Source organism: Pseudophryne corroboree, chromosome 9, assembly GCF_028390025.1.
Source record: "Pseudophryne corroboree isolate aPseCor3 chromosome 9, aPseCor3.hap2, whole genome shotgun sequence".
Lineage (NCBI taxonomy): Eukaryota > Metazoa > Chordata > Amphibia > Anura > Myobatrachidae > Pseudophryne > Pseudophryne corroboree.
The window spans coordinates 374,128,890-374,148,881 of NC_086452.1; the positions used below are offsets into that span (position 1 = coordinate 374,128,890).

At 42.3% G+C, this 19,992-nt stretch overlaps 1 protein-coding gene across 3 annotated transcripts in view; it reads left to right on the forward strand.

The window, feature by feature from the left end:
* Positions 1-19,992, forward strand: part of SLC6A1 (solute carrier family 6 member 1) — a 317,457-nt gene that overhangs the window by 139,368 nt on the left and 158,097 nt on the right. For all 3 annotated transcript variants that reach the window (XM_063940752.1, XM_063940754.1, XM_063940753.1), the window contains exon 2: positions 1,443-1,853. In XM_063940752.1, coding sequence (XP_063796822.1) covers positions 1,616-1,853 — 238 coding nt within the window. In that variant the 5' untranslated portion in view covers positions 1,443-1,615. The remainder of the gene's footprint in view (positions 1-1,442; positions 1,854-19,992) is intronic.

Below are 19,992 nucleotides of genomic sequence, written 5' to 3' on the forward strand. Positions count from 1 at the left end.
TGATAATACAGGAGTTCTTTAATGTTATTTATATAGTAAATTACAATACGTACATTGGTATTCTCACACACAGTAAACTTTACACCACTTTTTTCTTACTTTTTCACTTTCTTCTCTTCAGTATTTTGCAGTTTTTAAATTATATTTTATATTTATTCAATAAAAGTTTTATTTGTCATGTGGTAGCACACCCCATTCTATAATATTTATGTGTTGATATATAAGGATAAAATAGGGTGTCTCTTTCCTCATATCCTGATACAGACAGTATCTTGTGCGATTGGCATTTTCTATGTATGCGTGTACAAAATACTGATAATCGGTACTTTGCAGAACAGGGAACAAATCCAACCGCATCTGAATTAGGCCCTTTGTGTGCATTGAGATGTATGTAGGTGCAGCTACTAAATATGACCACATTTTACCTTGTTTTTATTATTATTTGGTTTAGGTTAATACATACTACTACAGACACATGATGCAGACTGCAAGTTATAACTTCATGAAACACTATATAGAAGAGTAGAAAAAAACAGTTACTGTACATATGCAATTTATACTCCATTAGTATTTGAACAATTTTTCTAGACTGATTTTAATATAGTTGGTATATACATTTTGTATATTGTCAATAAGTAAATAATTTCAGCAAATTAGATGGTACTAGATTGTACATTAAACTAGGGGCCTTGCAAATGCAATCCTAGCAGCTTTGCAAACGCAATCCTTTGCAATGCAAATGCAGGAGGATGTGCATACCACCTCCTTACTGCATCTGCGATGAACATCGCGATTGTTCATCTGCAATGGCAGACTGAATCAGCCTGAATTTACTCAGGCTTGCAGAAGCATTGCAAGGCCAAAGATACTGCATACGTGACACAGTCCTTGGCCTCCGCACTCCCAGAAAACAGGGGCCACATGCCCTGTTTTTCCCAAAACCAGCTGCCTTGTACCTCCCTCCTAATTCCTATGCCTGTCAATCTAAAATCCTTCACCACATCAGAGGTGGATGAGGTCAGATTGCTCTGTTTTTGGAGCAGAGCTGCATTGTATGCAAAAAAGTTGTAGGTATGGTTAAGTACACTACAGTGACTCAAGGACTTTATGCATATTAGTAGCCCACATAGAGCCAAATGATTAGCAGTTAGTTTATGTTATTGTTGTGTCTTTACAATGTTATAATAATGAAGTCTCTGGTGTTACTGTTTCATTGGAGTCTATGGATATTTGCGTTTCTCTTTGCAAAACAAGTCATTGACAGACTGTGTTCACATTAAATACTGTATAACATTACATTTCCTTTACAATTGTTGTGTGTTATATTTGTAATAGAAAATAATTTTATAATTTAATGATTTTATACTAAATTCATGCAAAATAAATGCACATATATAATTGTTATAATGTATTTATTGAAATATTATTATGCTGTTTTTCAGCTCAACACCTAATAAAATAATCTGGAGTGGATTTTACATCTACAGCCACTGACATTCCAGACAGCTTTGTAACCCTAGTGAGGTAACAGGGAGCCGCGAAGCTGCTGTCCACGTGGACTGGTGCTGAAATTTCTCGTCTGGGTACCAGGCACTGCCATTCCAAACCGCGAGACATGGCAACAAATGGAACTAAGGTTGCAGATGGACAAATTTCCACTGAGGTCAGTGAAGCGCCTATCACAAATGACAAGCCCAAGACCTTGGTCGTTAAAGTTCAGAAGAAAAGAACAGAAGATCCAGAGAGAGATACTTGGAATGGAAGATTTGACTTCCTTATGTCCTGTGTTGGATATGCTATTGGTTTAGGAAATGTCTGGAGATTCCCATATCTCTGTGGAAAGAATGGGGGAGGTAAGTTGCTATTACTGTAAATTGTTTTTGAATGTACTTATATAACATTCGTTTTATAGAGATTAATCTTTCATCTGATAATTATTTTCCACTTTTGCAATAAGGTACTGAATTGGGTGGTGCAATAAGGTACTGAATTGGGTGGTGCAATAAGGTACTGAATTGGGTGGTGCACTATAATAATGCTATTATATAATATTTTGTCAATTTCGCAAATTATCAGTGTTACTGTAATGGCATTCTCATAAGGAATACTTCTTTTAACTAGTATGCCTTTAAAAGCCACTAGATATGTGGCAGGCATACATTAAACTTAGTGGGCATATTTGCAGTTATATTATGTGATACAGTTGCCAGGTTTTAATTCTTAAGGCTTTGTGATAGTGTAGGACCTGCATGTAGGTGGGGTACCGTGGAGCGGTATGCAGGCTTCCGTGCATTGGCCAATTCACTAACTAAACCCCCATCATTTATTTATTGATGTTGTGAGGACAAGTGAGCTTGCTATGGTGAGTGCTGAATTCTCTATTTGTATATATATATATATATATATCTATCATGTCCACACTATGGAGTATTTTGAAGTATGTGTACGTGCATGTCAGTTACTGAAGCAAACTTACTAACATTGCATTTAGAAGTTAAATTTACACAAATCCATAACGGCAAATCAGACAACTGCTTTCATCATTTAAGTTGCACATGACATCTAATTACTGTACTGAGGGGTTTGCTTTGGCTCAGAGCAAATTAGGCACTTAAATGCAATATTTGGATATAACCTCTGCAGTGTTTCTCCTTAATCCTTCAGATACAAACATTTAAAAATTGCCATTTGTGGTTGATCTATATCAGTATCATCAGCAACGTTCTTGCTTGGCACCTTTATCCCATGTGTTTCACGGTGTGCAGAGTGTGCTCTATCATAATATCATATGTATCTCCCTACATCATAGTCTTTCAAACAATCACCAGCCAGCTCTCACTTTCCTTAGTTGTTTTCATCAGAATAATAAAAAGCAAAGAAAAGAACTTACTGGTAATTGGCAAAGTAACTCTCATAGATGTAGGTTAGGGGTGGGGAGAGATAAAGTACCAATAAATTAGCTTCTGTCATTTTACAAGTTGTGTTAGAAAAATTACAGGAGCCGATTGGTACTTTGTCTCTCTCCAAATTTTCTCTTATGTATCTGCATGATAATGAGGTTACAAGCAGCGCATGTAATTAAGGCGAAAATCAGTTCAGTAATTTCTGCAAATGGAATTATAATTACAATAAAAACAACATGCATAGTGTTGGATGCATCAACATGTATTGTGTGGTCAAACCTCCGTAAATACAGTTTTCAGACGTTTGGCCACTTACTGCAAGTGCACCAAGCTTGGACCCGATGGGTTATGTCATGTTAGGAGATATGCCTATGGGCTTCTATTCACATTGCCCTCTGAGAGGGATCCAATATGATCCCTCATACGACACAAGAACAGACAAACTCCTGGGTCACAAACCTGGAAGTCCCCACAAAGTCCCCACAAAGGACAGCTCTCATCGGGAGAAATCTTCATATGGGATTCGGTCAGTTTCAAAGGTGTAGCTAGAGGTCCGAGCACCCCAGGAAAAGTAGAGACTGGCGCCAGCACCCGTATATTTGAAATATGGAAATTGTGTGTGCCAAAAAGGGGCATGGCCGCACAATAGTACCCTTAATTCATATTACTCCACAAGTAATGTCCGTTATTCAAATAATGCTACACAGTAGTACCCCTTATATACATTACACCACACACTAAACCCTTTACTAACATTACGCTACACAGTAGTACCCATTATACACATTATGCCACACAGTAGTGCTGCCATGAGACGGGGACTGGCTGGACACACGCGATGTGTGGTCACGCGTCCCCACTCTCCCGGGTTTGGTGAGCTTTCCTCTTCTGTATTTAAGGTAATTATACTGCTTATCACACTTTTGTACACATTGAAAACAGGGTGAGTGTGCCCCGAAACGTTGGATTCTCTATGTGATTAATTTAATACAATTTAGCTTCATGAGTCTCTAAGTGCCTCTGGTTATATTTTTCTTCAGATGGCACCTGAGCAATAATTACATTTAGCAGAGTGTATATATATATATATATATATATATATATATATATATATATATATATATATATGTATGACCGGCACTCACACATGTCTCTTGATAAATGACCTGGTGCCCTCAGCATGGAGAAAGAATGCAGGCTGTAGTAAAGTAGTTGCCGGCACTCACAGGTCTTCCTGTTAATGTTAGAGATGGACGCTGTGCATCACAAAAGCAGAAAAAGGGATTTTTGAGGGATTTTTCCACTTTTGTGATGGATGCAAGCATCCATCTCTAACATTAACACAAAGACCTGTGAGGGCCGGCAGCTACTTTACTACAGTATTCATATTTAAATATATATATTTATATATATATATGTATCGTGTATTGAGACCCTTTTGTCAGGATACAATATATATATATATATATATATGCCAACTGTTCACCCGGCACTCACATATGGATGCAAATAATTGATTGCTGTGGTGCCCTCCGTGGGTAGACAAACTACCCTATATAGCACACAGGTCCGGCGGCACTCAAGCAGACTGATACAGGTGGTAATGCAAGAAGACTTGATTTATTCCATCCTACGGCGTTTCGGGGCTAAACCCCGTCGTCAGGGACAAAGCGTTATACACACAACACTTAACAAACTGAGCTTATATAGCTATACAAACATTTGTTACAAAGCATAATCGTGCTCACCTGGCTCCGGCGCGCGGCGTTCGTCAATCCTGCTCACACACTCCTGTGGACGCTGGAACATGACGTCAGCCGGTAACGCCAGTGCACTGGTCACATGACTCAGGGTCGTTGCTAGGAAACGCTATAAACATGACATACTTAATAATGGAACTATCGTCCACCCTTAAACCATACTTAAAACACTACTGACAAAACCCTCTATCTACACACTTAATTAAAAACCTGTAAATCCACCACAATGTCATCATTATAATATTTAAAGATATATGAATATCAGTATCCTGCAAAAATATCAGCAGGTCATCGATAAAGCGTCTATAGTAGTAGACACTGGGGTTAAGTTGTTCTCCCAAGCCTAATTTCTTAGTTTCTATGCAGTGCATGTACGCATTGGCGTATGACGGGGCCACCGGTGACCCCATCGCACATCCGGTCTTTTGCAGGAAATATTTTCCATTAAAGGTGAAATAATTGCGAGTTAATACTAACCACAATAACTTTAGGAAAAACGGAATGCACGGTCCCTGATATATCACGTTATCAGTGATCAATTGCCTAACTGCCTCTACACCTGCTTCATGTGGAATACAGGTGTAGAGGCTAGTTACATCCGCTCCACACATTACCAACTCTCCTGGGGGGGGACCCAAAGCCTCCAATTCAATAAGTAAAGAGTTCGTATCCTTAAGATATAATGAGTCTCTAGCGGACACTATGGGCCGTCCCGGTGGGTTATCCAACGTCTTATGTATTTTGGGAACGGCTCAGTATATCATCCAACTCCCTCTTATATTTAATGGTCGGGTCAAAGGACAATTTTTCATATACATCGCCATCTGCCAGTTGATGGTTGCACTCCTTCAAATAATCTGTTAAATAAAGTTGGATGATATACTGAGCTCAGCACACACAGAGGGCATAATTACAGTTGAGATCATGAATGCATTGAAGGTGGAATTCCCACGGGTTCCACTCTTTTACACCATTCCCAAAATACATAAGACGTTGAATAGCCCACCGCGACGGCCCATAGTGTCCGCTAGAGACTCATTATATCATCCGATCTTTATTTACTTAGACTCGTTTTTGAACCCCTGTATACAGAAGGTCCCTTCATATCTTAAGGATACTAACTCTTTACTTATTGAATTGGAGGCTTTGGGTCCCCCCCAGGAGAGTTGGTAATGTGTGGAGCGGATGTAACTAGCCTCTACACCTGTATTCCACATGAAGCAGGTGTAGAGGCAGTTAGGCAATTGATCACTGATAACTTGATATATCAGGGACCCAGTGGCGGAACGACCGCCAGTGCAAGCAGTGCCTTGCACTGGGGCCCGCCACTGTCAAGGGGCCCAAAGCCAGAGTGGCATGTAATGAGTCAAACTGACTCATTACATGCCGTCTGGCTGCCGCTGTGTGCCGCCACCGCCGCCGCTGCTGAGTAGAGGAGCACACCGGCTACGGGGGAGGAGGAGGAGGGAGGTGGCTTAGGGAGCCGCAGCAGCGCTATGTAATTGGTGGAGGTGCTGCTGCTGTCCCTCTCCTTCACCATAGGCTGCCCTCCGCCGCTGTGAAAGCTGGGCAGCCTATGGTAAAGGAGAGGGACAGCAGCAGCGCCTCCACCAATTACACTGCGCTGCTGCAGTTCCCGAGTCCCCCTCTCTCCTCCTTCTTTTCCCCTGCCCGGTATCTGCCATAAGCTGCACCAGGAGCTTGAGCCAGCGGAAACAGTAAGTATATCTGTGATAGCCGGGCAGCGGCAGGTCCTTCAGTGATTTTAAAAAGCATTGCACACCAGGCCGTCTCATCACATAAGCAAGCAGTTTATTCACAGTTCAGACAGGGTTATCACGACAGTAATATTTAACTTCTTTTTCTTCTCTCCAGCACAATATTCATATGGGTTACATCAGGTTACATCTCCTTTCATTTGCTTCACTGGCAATAACAGCATTTACAGTGATGTGGCAGCATTACAGTACAGTACATACCAGCGCAGTCTCTGGGAATCAGTAGTGCGGCTTCCGCAAACTGAGATTCATTTCAGTGTGCTCTCCCCCGTTCGCTAGGGGCTCTATCTAAACGGGATCTCTCATGGACACGTTACTGGGGGCCTTCCGCCAAACGTGATTTCCTATCACTCACCCAGCTCGTCCTCTCCCACAGACTCACACTTCCCATCCTGCTTCTGGGGTACCCCTGAAGGTGAAGATCCCCTTTATTTCTTCCACTGATTGTTCATGCTGTAACTTCTCTCACACTGCAAATCTGGATATCTCTTGCTCTTTCTAGCAGCACCTACATGCTGTTCCATAATGCCAGGGACTGTGGAGTTATAGATGCTTGTTCCACAGTCCCCAGACTGCATTTCCCCTGGACATTAGCCTGTGCCCTCCATCCTCAGTCCTCAGCTCATACTGCACTGTCCTGTGCTTTGTTCCTTTTTCTAAAATCCCCCTGCACTTCCTGTCCTAAACCCCTACATGTGGCAGGGTCTGCCAGAACTGGTTTTGGGGCCATAATACTCCCCCACTCACTGATAAGAATTAAATGGCTTTTGGAACTTTCCAATATCTTTTGTCTCCTAACATTCCAGTATGCCACATACACCCCTGCTAAAATCTTTTGTGTCCCCACGCAATATAACTATGAGCTTGCAAAAAGTCTCGCAAGGAATAGTCTCTTACTGTATACTCTACAGCAAGGTCAAAACATAACACAATAAACAAGCATAATTGCAGTATACATCACACACAGTATAACAATCACATGAGCAGAAAAACATGGCATGCAAACACACAATATAACAATCACATGAGCAGAAAAACATGGCATGCAAAACATCACATGAAATACAAATCACATATACTGCTGCCTATTTCCTGTGAATTACAGTCCTGGGTCACAGATGATCATGAATGTTCTAACATCTTCTGGCAATTGTGCCAAACACTTAGAACCTGCCCGTGTCGACCCTTTCTTCCCCAGTTCGCTGGGTCAGAAGAGGTAGGTGGCTTTCATGGGCCCCTCCCAATAAAGGTTTCCCCAAATTTTCAAATAAATCTTCGGTACCGATCCTGTTCGCGGACGCCAAGTTGTGATAGCCGGGCAGCGGCAGGTCCATCAGTGATTTTAAAAAGCATTGCACACCAGGCCGTTTCATCACATAAGCAAGTAGTTTATTCACAGTTCAGACAGGGTTGTCACGACAGTAACATTTAACTTCTTTTTCTTCTCTCCAGCACAATATTCATATGGGTTACATCAGGTTACATCTCCTTTCATTTGCTTCACTGGCAATAACAGCATTTACAGTGATGTGGCAGCATTACAGTACAGTACATACCAGCGCAGTCTCTGGGAATCAGTAGTGCGGCTTCCGCAAACTGAGATTCATTTCAGTGTGCTCGCCCCCATTTGCTAGGGGCTCTATCTAAACGGGATCTCTCATGGACACGCTACTGGGGGCCTTCCGCCAAACGTGATTTCCTATCACTCACCCAGCTCATCCTCTCCCGCAGACTCACACCTCCCATCCTGCTTCTGGGGTACCCCTGAAGGTGAAGATCCCCTTTATTTCTTCCACTGATTGTTCATGCTGTAACTTCTCTCACACTGCAAATCTGGATATCTCTTGCTCTTCCTAGCAGAACCTACATGCTGTTCCATAATGCCAGGGTCTGTGGAGTTATAGATGCTTGTTCCACAATCCCCAGACTGCGTTTCCCCTGGACACTAGCCTGTGCCCTCCATCCTCAGTCCTCCACTCACACTGCACTGTCCTGTGCTGTGCTTTGTTCCTTTTTCTAAAATCCCCCTGCACTTCCTGTCCTAAACCCCTACATGTGGCAGGGTCTGCCAGAACTGGTTTTGGGGCCATAAAACTCCCCCACTCACTGATAAGAATTAAATGGCTTTTGAACTTTCCAATATCTCTTGTCTCCTAACATTCCAGTATGCCACATATCTATCTATCTATCTATCTATCTGTCTGTCTGTCTGTCTGTCTGTCTGTCTGTCTGTCTGTCTATCTATTCTGTCTGCCTTAATGTGTAAAAAGGGGGACGCTGTCTGCCTAAATGTGTAAAAAAGGGGACACTTTGCCGTAATGTGTAAAAAGGGGATGCTGTCTGGCGTAATGTGTAAAAAGGGGACGCTGTCTGCAGTAATGTGTAAAAAAAGGGGACGCTGTCTGCCGTAATGTGTAAAAAAGGGGGACGCTGTCTGCCGTAATGTGTAAAAAAAGGGTCTCTGTCTGCCGTAATGTGTAAAAAGGGGAGTCTGTCTGCCATAATGTGTAAAAAGGGAACGCTGTCTGCCGTAATGTGTAAAAATGGGACGCTGTCTGCCATAATGTGTAAAAAGGGGACGCTTGCTACAGAATAAATGTCAACATATAACATCAAGCGCCAGAATAAAGGAAAACTTCCCTTGGGTGCGGAAAATTCTGTAGAGGATGATTCTTTCTACTTCACAGTTGATGGTTTCTCCTTCCACTCTCAATATAGATGGTACATGTAAAGGAATATAACAATACAATAGTGTAGTATGTCTATAACAGGTGGTGTTACACCCGAGTGGTAGATTCTGAAGTTAGGGGGGAAAAAGGGGACGCTGTCTGCCGCAATGTGTAAAAAGGGGACGCTGTCTGCCGCAATGTGTAAAAAGGGGAATCTGTCCGCCGTAAGGTGTAAAAGGGGCTCTACCAGGTGTAGTGGTGCTACCGTGCGGCGTAATTTGAATAATGGAGACTACTGTGCACCGTTATATGAATTGGTATTATTTTGTAGCCACACCCCTTCCCCACAAAGCCACACACCTATTTTTTTACGCGCGCCTACGGTGCGCACTGCCCCTGTTTTACATAGGGGGGGGCTCTGATGCCACTTCTTGCACACAGCGCTAAAATGTTTAATTACGGCACTGTTGCTAGGTATCCATTTCCCTGGCCCTGAGCAGGCCCCCCTCACCAGATCCTCTCCAGGGGTGAAGGGGTGGACTTGGATGGGATGAGGGGAAGAAGGGGGGGTCCCAAAGCATTTTGTCGCACATGGGCCCACCGCTCGCTAGTTCCGCCACTGCAGGGACCGTGCATTCCGTTTTTCCTAAAGTTATTGTGGTTAGTATTAACTCGCAATTATTTCACCTTTAATGGAAAATATTTCCTGCAAAAGACCGGATGTGCGATGGGGTCACCGGTGGCCCCGTCATACGCCAATGCATACATGCACTGCATAGAAACTAAGATATTAGGCTTGGGAGAACATCTTAACCCCAGTGTCTACTACTATAGACGCTTTATCGATGACCTGCTGATATTTTGGCAGGATACTAAAGTATCCTTGAAGAATCTTCTTGACATGCATAATATAGCAGAGAACCCAGTTAAACTGACATATGAGATTAATTTCCTTGATGTGCAGATTTCTATTCAAGATGGCATCTTTAAGACCTCCCTATATGTCAAACCCACGGACAGAAACTCACTACTAAGTCATGATAGTTTCCATCCGGTGGCCCTTAGGAGGGGCTTACCATACAGTCAGTTACTAAGAGTTAGACGTATCACCTCGGATCCAATAGAGTGTGAACAGGAAATGGACCGCATGATTGAGAAATTTGTATTAAGAGGATACCCGAGGGGGGAACTTCAGAGAGCGAAAATTAAAGCACTTAGAGTGCAGAGAGATCAGACACTACGGGGACTAGCAGTTACACAATTGGAGGGAGTGGACACCAGTAGGACATTGATCCCTTGGGTCAATAAATTTACTACAGACACCCCACATACTACTAAAAAAGCTAAAACCTTCTGGCCAATTGTTAGCTCTGACAGGGACTTACCAGCTTTACAAAATAGCCGTTTGCTCCCAAGTTACAAGAGAGGTAAAAATATAGCTGACATGGTAGTGAAGAAGGATGTTTTCCCCTTGACCAAGCAGAATCAAGCGCATTTTTTAAGACCTAAGTTGGGATGTTTTAGGTGTTTGGGATGCTCAACGTGCAACACTTTACTTACGGGTTCCACGTTTAGTCATCCACAGACAGGTAAAACATACCAAATTAATCACAGAGTTACATGCACAACTACACATGTTGTGTATATGCTAAAATGCCCATGCGGTCTCGCCTATGTGGGCAAGACCCAGAGATAATTCCGTGAGTGAATGGCGGGTCACCGCAGTGCAATTAAACAAGCTTTGGAGAAAGGTAATAGCGACCAACCTGTCGCGAGACATTGTGTACAGGCCCGCCACAATATCGCCAGTATCAGGGCTATCATTATAGATCATGTGCCGGTATCACACAGGGGAGGTAACCGGGGTAAAATTCTGCTGCAGAAAGAATGCAGGTGGATACACAGATTGAATACCATAGCCCCAAGAGGACTTAACGAATATCTGGGTATACAAGCCCTTATGTAATAGATAAATAATTAATTGTTAGAGATCTTTGTTAAGGGGTTAATAACCTTATGTATAATACAATGCAACCAATAAGGATGGCACTAAGTCAGATCCAAGCGGGATCTAAGTTTTTTCATATATCTTTAAATATTATAATGATGACATTGTGGTGGATTTACAGGTTTTTAATTAAGTGTTCAGATAGAGGGTTTTGTCAGCAGTGTTTTAAGTATGGTTTAAGGGTGGACGATAGTTCCATTATTAAGTATGTCATGTTTATAGCGTTTCCTAGCAACGACCCTGAGTCATGTGACCAGTGCACTGGCGTTACCGGCTGACGTCATGTTCCAGCGTCCACAGTAGTGTGTGAGCGGGATTGACGAACGCCGCGCGCCGGAGCCAGGTGAGCACGATTATGCTTTGTAACAAATGTTTGTATAGCTATATAAGCTCAGTTTGTTAAGTGTTGTGTGTATAACGCTTTGTCCCTGACGACGGAGTATAGCCCCGAAACGCCGTAGGATGGAATAAATCAAGTCTTCTTGCATTACCACCTGTATCAGTCTGCTTGAGTGCCGCCAGACCTGTGTGCTATATATATATATATATATATATATATATATATATATATATACACATATATATACACATTTCTCATTGAAGAGAAGGCACCTGTGTCTTCATCATCCCCCCTCCCGGGGCAGTTCCTCATCTGCAGGGATGCCTGGCAATGACTATAGAAGGCAGCAGCAGCAGCCACTGAAAATGCAGTTTACAGAGGTTCTTGGCTCCGCAGTCCACACTACATCAAGTAACTGCAAAACTACAGCTCCCAGTAGCCATTGCTGCTGGTAGCTCACAGCAGCAATGGCTGCTGGGAGATGTAGTTTTGTAGAGTTGTTTGATTGTATTGCGGACTGCAGAGCGGTGCCGGACCCTAGCGCCAAGAACAGCGGCTGCCTTCTGTGGTCATTGCCGGGCATACTTGTGGGTGGGGGACACAGAGGCACAGTTAATCTACCCCCTGGCCACCGGTGGCACAGCCGGGTGGTGCCCCTACTCAGCTGGCACCCGTGGCGAGTGCCATCATGACCAATGCACCCCATGTCAGTTTACCTACAATCAAAATCCCAACAGTCAATATCCCGACATGGTCAAAATACCAACATTAAATACCGACAAGGTCATAATACCGACATTTAGAATGTCAACAGGTCAAAAAGTCGACATGGGTTTTTCATGATTTTTCATTGAAATTGACTTGTCCATACTTTACAATGCCAGTGGACCTGGAGGGGGAATATAATAGTGCGGCGAGTGCAGCGAGGCACCATACCCGAAGCATGGTGAGCGCAGCGAGCCGCGGTACACTTATACAGTGTCCATGTCAACCTATGTCGACATACACACCAAAAAACTCTTGTCGACTTTTTGACCTGTCAACATTTTAACTGTCGGTATTGTGACCTTGTCGGTATTTTAAATGTCATTATTTTGACCTAGTCAGTATTTTGACATTGACGGGATTTTGACCATCGGTCAATTGTTGTCAGGATTTTAATCGTCGGGATTTTGATTGTAGGTATTTCATACTGATCCCTTCATACATACAGCATTAGTAAAGCCAATACGGATGCAGTAAGTGGCAGCATGCATTGCATTCACAATGGGATCCTTGATGCATCCCACCCATAATGATACAAAATTCCTTGTGCGAGAATTGCAAGAGTATGAGGAAAATCTACAAAACTGGTCTGTGACACTGGGGCTAATTCAGACCTGATCGCTGCTGTGCGTTTTCGTGCAGCAGCGATCAGGTCTGAACTGTGCAGGCACCGGCACCGCAGTGCGCCGGCGCATGCCAGACAGCCGACGGCTGTCTTAGCCCTGCGATCGCCTCTGCTTGATTGACAGGCAGAGGCATTCATTGGGCGGGCCGGCGGCATTTGGCTCCCGTTTTAGGGGCGTGGTCCGGGCAACGCAGGCGTGCCCGGACCATGCACTGGGCGGGCCGCGCCGGCTGCATGATGTCACACGCAGCTGCTGTGACCCTCACAGTGATGGGTAGCTCCCTGCCAGCGCGCAGGAGCTGCATTAGTGGGGAACAACGGGGCAGGGCCTGACATACGGGCGGACTAGTCCTGTACTGGGCGTCCCCCTGCATGTCTCTGTGACTGATTGTAGATGTGCTAAATTTAGCACATCCACGATCAGGTCTGAATTAGACCCACAGTCATATTGATCTGCATTTGGATGTTTAACTTCGCACATGTCAAGTAATATTTGAACTAAGTTGTTGCAGTCATTCCCCAAACACTCGACTCATCAAAATTAATTGATTGTTATACTGTAGTCCCAGCACTATTTATAGACAATAACTCCTGTGAAACACTATTTTCAAACTACAGTTCAAAGAACAGCAAAGTAAAGTGCAACCTAAACACTACAATGCTGGAAATTCACACTTCTGGTTTGCTCCATCGTGACACTCTATTTGCAAATAAATTCACCAGGGTGTGTCTTTATTTTTCAATGATTCATTCAAATTAGATCACTGAACTTACAGTAGATAGAGGGTGCCTTACATAAAACCCATTTGTATGTAGTAATATAAAATGGGACATGCTGGTTCTTGTAGTACATTTTGGAGGATCTAGTGATGACTCAAAGTGAGCTGGATCTCAATTTAGATATATTTTTATATGTGCTATTATCATGTAGCATAACTATAACCAATTATACGACCCAGAGTAGGTGTCATTATCATGAAGCATTAGGGACCATCACTGAAGCCTTGCTGAGGCCTTGTGGCTTAACCATATCTTTGCAAATATATGCAACTAAGATCTCTGAATTTTCTATTATCATGTAGTGTTCAAGTCTTATTGCTGATACTTCTTGGTGAGCTGGGGAAAACTTTTTTCCATTTGTATGGAGTCTGGCCTGGCATTGCTTTGAACATCAATGAGATGGCAAAGTGAGAAAATGTTCACTAATATTCAGTTCACTAATATTTGACAGGGAAGATCAACAAGAAAGGATGAGGGATTGCTGATGATAATAAAAAAAAACTATATTTAGAGTAGCCTGGTCCAAGATTATGGGAATCAGATTAGGCAGCATAGTCATGTTTTGACCAATTTGATAATGTATTTTTCCAAGGCATAAAACTAGGACAAAAGGTGTTGTCAAACTACAAGCACCAGCAGAACCTGCTAGCTATAGTTTCATAAAATCTGGAGAGGCACCGGTTATGCAGGCCTGGTTTAAACCTTTTGGAAAAACAATTTGAGAGAGGAATTTTGCAGTGTAAATTGGCAAACAAGGTGCAGAACATTAAAACTGATGGAATATAATACTATTAGCCATTTAAATAAGTAACTATAGTTTTTTCAAATGTTAAACCAATTTGGGCAAATACAGTGAAACCCCACCAGAAGATGATCCCCCAAACAAACTTACTTGAATATTTACTAATGAGGTTTAAGACATCAAATCAGGTGAAAATGGGTACAAATTACATCTTTACCAAAATGCATGGTCCCTTTTATAAAAAAAAATCCCCTAGTATATTCCCAGCCCAGCAAAATTTTAGTCATCAGGATAGGTGGTACACTGGGTACAAGCTATTTTTGGCAAATTGAATAAGTAGCTGTACATTTTCAAATATTAAACTACTGTAAATTATTTGAAATACCCCCACTAGGTGCATTGTTGCTGTCAAATTAATGTCCTAAACTAGCTTTATTCTTGAAAAACTATAGCTAATTATTGAAAAAATTACCTTTTGTCCACAAGAGGTTTTCACTACTATCCTTCCGTGGATTTTCACAATGAATTTGAGGGCCAAACTGCTACATTCTTGAATTTATTTATTTTTTAAAACTACTTATCCAATTGATAGTAGTAAACATATATATATATATATATATATATATTGTACTAGGTTGCACTTAATAATGCATGAGTACACGTTAAAAAACACAATTCATTGCACAAATTAGATGACAATAATCAACAGAAACAGTTGCAATTACAGATAATTATATGAAAAGCAGGATATCCTGCATATTTCTGTCAGCAATTAATATGTATATCAGAGGTTATTCCTGAAGTTTAAAAAATGGTGTTAAAAACTAGTAGTCAAATAGTAAATGAGTACTCAGGTATAGTTACCACTACTGGTAGTTGAAAGCGGAGACTCTCAGTACACAATCAGTCAGTCTCAACGCTATGTCCATGTAGCTGGTGACTGATGTTATCCGGTTAATACTTTAATAAATATCAGTTTGTGGTCTACATGCATGCACAGTCCATATATCCTATAGAGAATGTTTCATTCACCGGCTCACAATTCACAATTTGGGAATAGAGTATCAGCCCCACTCAGCAGAAGCCGTATTGCCGCTAGATGTCATGCGGTGGAGGCGGTGATGTCAAAGACCGCGGCTCACAGGACTGAAGATAGTGACGTCAGTGACTGCTGTTGTTAATTTACACCTGCCCATACAGCGCCTGCAAACCTTAATTTTGTTATATGCTTCCTTTGATATCTGCACTGGTGGTCAAAATCTTGTTGGGCCAATATAGGGCCTAATTCAGACCTGATCATAGATGTGCGGAAAAACGCACATCTACAATCAAAATCTTAGGCATGTGGGGGAACGCCCAGCACAGGGCTAGTTCCTCCCACATGCCAGTCCCTCCCCTCCCCCCCGCCCGCATTGCACAGCAGCAATGCTCTCACACCTGCCAAGTAGCTCCCTGCCTACGCAGCCTAGATAGCGAAGGCAGGCAGCTACACGCCATGTTTTTGGACACACACTACCGCTGCAGCATTCCAGTCTGAATTAGGCCCATAGATACAAGTGGGCTATTGGGTTTCATTGTGTAAATGCTACCGGTTTAACTCTGAAAAAAGGCTTGGGGGTCTACTGTATGTAGGAACAAAGCTGATAAAAGCACACCAAATTATCGTCAGTGTTAGCTCCATTTCTCACTGCCTTTTTCACCATAATTAAATTAATAAGCATGCTGGGACTGTCAATACTGGACTGTACTGGCAAGGCGATGTAGTAGCTCCATCACGAGGATGTCATTCTTAAATGTGAACAACATCTTCCATCCACAACGCATGCACTGAGGCAGGGACAGTTGACGCAATCACAAGAGGCAAGAGAAATAGCTTTGGGAATGTTTGATAGAATAAAAAGAGGGACACATAAGAAGTAAAGAGGGGCACACACTAGAACCTTTTAATATGTGAATATTAAAAAAACACATTCAATTCTTAGATCACAAGGCTGCCAGGACTAGTCACAGTGTGGGTAGAAGTAGATGGATCATTATCGGAGAAAGTAAGAAGAGAATTGTATCTTCCTGCTTTTCTCCTTTTCTCCAGAGATGGTGTTATGTTTGCTACAAAAAAATTAGTGACATGAAGCTTTTCTCATTTTTATAAATACCATTTTTGTGAAGTCATCATTGAAACAGATGGGGCTGCTGAACTTAAAAAGATACAAAAATCTATGATTTCTGCATACGTTTCAGTATACTAAATATGCAGGTGCAAAATTTTAGGCTATCTTTAGCTAAATTTGGGGATTTAGGGCCTGATTCAGCATTGATCGCAAAAGCAAAATCTTTTACTAAAGGACAAAACCATGGGGGTAATTCCAAGTTGATCGCAGCAGGAAATTTTTTAGCAGTTGGACAAAACCATGTGCACTGCAGGGGAGGCAGATATAACATGTGCAGAGAGAGATAGATTTGGGTGTGGTGAGTTAAATCTGCAATCTAAATTGCAGTGTAAAAATAAAGCAGCCAGTATTTACCCTGCACAGAAACAAAATAACCCACCCAAATCTAACTCTCTCTGCAAATGTTATATCTGCCTCCCCTGCAGTGCACATGGTTTTGCCCAACTGCTAAAAAATTTCCTGCTGCGATCAACTTGGAATTACCCCCCATGTGCAGTGCGGGTGGGGCAAAGGTAACATGTGCAGAGAGAGTCAGTTACATTTTGAAAAACTGCAACTGCTTACAGTACATTGATCCAATGAACCTTGTTCGGCAAGACTACCAGGGACGTGTTCTTTGTACAGGTTGAGTATCCCATATCCAAATTTTCCGAAATACGGAATATTCCAAAATACGGACTTTTTTGAGTGAGCGTGAGATAGAGAAACCTTTGTTTTCTGATGGCTCAATGTACACAAACTTTGTTTAGTACACAAAGTTATTAAAAATATTGTATTAAATGACCTTCAGGCTGTGTGTATAAGGTGTATATGTAACATAAATGTATTCTGTGCTTAGACTTAGGTCCCATCACCATGATATCTCATTATGGTATGCAATTATTCGAAAATACGGAATAATCCGATATCCAAAATACCTCTGGTCCCAAGCATTTTGGATAAGGGATACTCAACCTGAATTATTGCAATAATTTTTATGGTTACAACTTGGCAAATTTGTGGGGTTCCCTGGAATTGCAGGGAGAAACGAGATGTGAGGCAGCAACAGCTCTGCCTCACATCTCATAGTCAGACACGCCTTGTCACTGTGTGAAGGGTGGGGCGGGGCCACATCATGGCTAATAATACACCTTAGAGAAAAGAGCAATGTGAGACACGACTCACAGTTGGGCGGCGTGCCTTTAGCTATGATGGACCAATCCAGGTAGTCCGAACAGCGCTGACACTGTAAGAAAAAGCCGGAGGGACACAAGCTCCCACCCTGCCCGCACCAAAGAGGAAGCCTCTCCGGCACCGCACACCGGGTGGAGGTGACAGCATCCAGCATAGGAAGCCTTGCTGTATCCCCGGGGATAGGCACGCAGACCCAAGTACCCTGTCAGCCGCCGAGCTCACACAGTCTCTTTACGGCTTGTCCTGGCACTGCTGCCCAGTCTTCCATCTTCCCTGGATTCCCCATGGTGACTCTGAAGCCCCCCCCCCCCCCCTCCCCCTGTGGATCCCGAAAGAAACGGCTGCAGGAACTCGACCTACACCAGCTCTGCCAGTGAGGAGACTAGCAAGTATGCAACTGATATGGGGCAATGCGTGGGCTCAGCTCTCCCTCATTAAATTGATGGGAGTACTTATACTGTGTGTGTACCACTCTCATTCAGTGTGGCAGTATAATAATAATAATAATAATAATAATTATGTACGGAGCTTCTTCTTCTTTTCCTCTACTTTTTTATACATGTAGTTTTTCTTAGGTGATTTCTATTTTACATATATTCATATTTATCTCAAAAGTGCCTCCCCAGCCATTGACTTCACCGCATGTCACTGAAGACTACATACAGTACAACAGAGTTTTACAAAAGGTCACCGCAATGTGGATTTTGGCTATGAAATTGCAGGGCATACCTGATTTTATCATTGCAAAACTAGAGCTACGGTACTTAATAAAATTAGCACAATAGCTAAATACAAGTGGGTTTAATATAAAAAACAGAAATGAGAATCCAACTAATTTCCAGAAAAAAAAATTCAGTGTAAGTAGCTGGAGCATGAATAAGAAGTGCCTAAGAAGCTAACTTCAGCCTTGTCCTTAATGCTAGAATGAAAATACTTATTTAAAATCAGCTACATTATGACAGCCGCTTCACCAAGCCCCCACTGCTCAAATACATTCGCACAGCCTGAATCTGCAAAGGATTATTTTTGCAATTTATTGCTGTTATTCTGAAGGCTACTTAGAGATTCCAGGGATCCTTTCTGAAAGGACAAAATTAACTTGTATTTGTTGGTTAGGCCGTTGCTACAAATAACATTCTGCCAAGCACAGAAATAATCATAAGTGCTCTCCCTCAATTGCATGTTCAAAACATTTATTGGATATGAAAAAAAAGGCCCAATTTCCATGGTTTTGCTCACACGATATTGTTAAATGGTCCTCAAATGTCTTATTCATTTTTTTTAATGTGCAGGTTATCTTCAGATTTGAGATTTAGCAGCTGATCAGCACACAAACAGGACACAGCAAGGAGCACTCTTCCTTGGCTTAATTGGCTACTCACAAAAATAACTAAATAGATACTACATGCCGAGTTGGGTACAAAATGTCAACAGTCATAATGTCATCAGTCATCATCTATAACCATGTCAACATTCAGCATATAGACAGTGATGAAATGTCAACATGTTAGAATGTTGATATTTTTGTCCTGGAGGTCCAGAGGGGACTTACCACCACCTGGTGGCTGCAGGAGCTCCAGTGGCCCCATCTGCATTGCACATGGTTTTGCCCATTACAGAAAGATTTTGCTTTTGCGATCCATGCTGAATCAAGCCCAGAGTCTATTGAGCATGTGCAGGTCTCTGGAAACATGGCGCCTGTAATGTATCGGCAACTAATCATTACTGCCCGTTTTTTGGCACAGCTGCAGCACCAACGCAGGACTCCGGAAGGTAAGTAATTAAACATGGGTGCATTATCTCTGGTGTGTGCCCCCCTGGACCCAGGGGGCCATGTGTACTGCACACACTGCACCCATTATAGAAATGCCAATGCCTCCCACCCACAGACTAACCCTGGTATCAACATTCTGACTGTGTCACTATTTCAGCTGTCGACATTATGAGAATGTTGTCTGTTGACATTTTAATAATGTTGATGTCATGACTGTTGACATTGTGGTGTCGACATGATGAATGTCAACATTGTTTTTTGTTGACCTTTTGACTATATCCCCTGTATGACATCTTCCATTGATTTTCAGATATTTTCCACTTATACTGTGTGTGCACAATTAATAAATACCTTAATAAATGTTTCTGGCTGTCTTGTATTTATAGCATTCAGCACTGCTGTTTATTGTGGGTACAGTAATCTTGAAGCCATTACAGTACATTACCATTATCTGTTGAATGTAGCATGGTTGGTGTAATGGTTAGTATTACTGCCTCACAACACTGA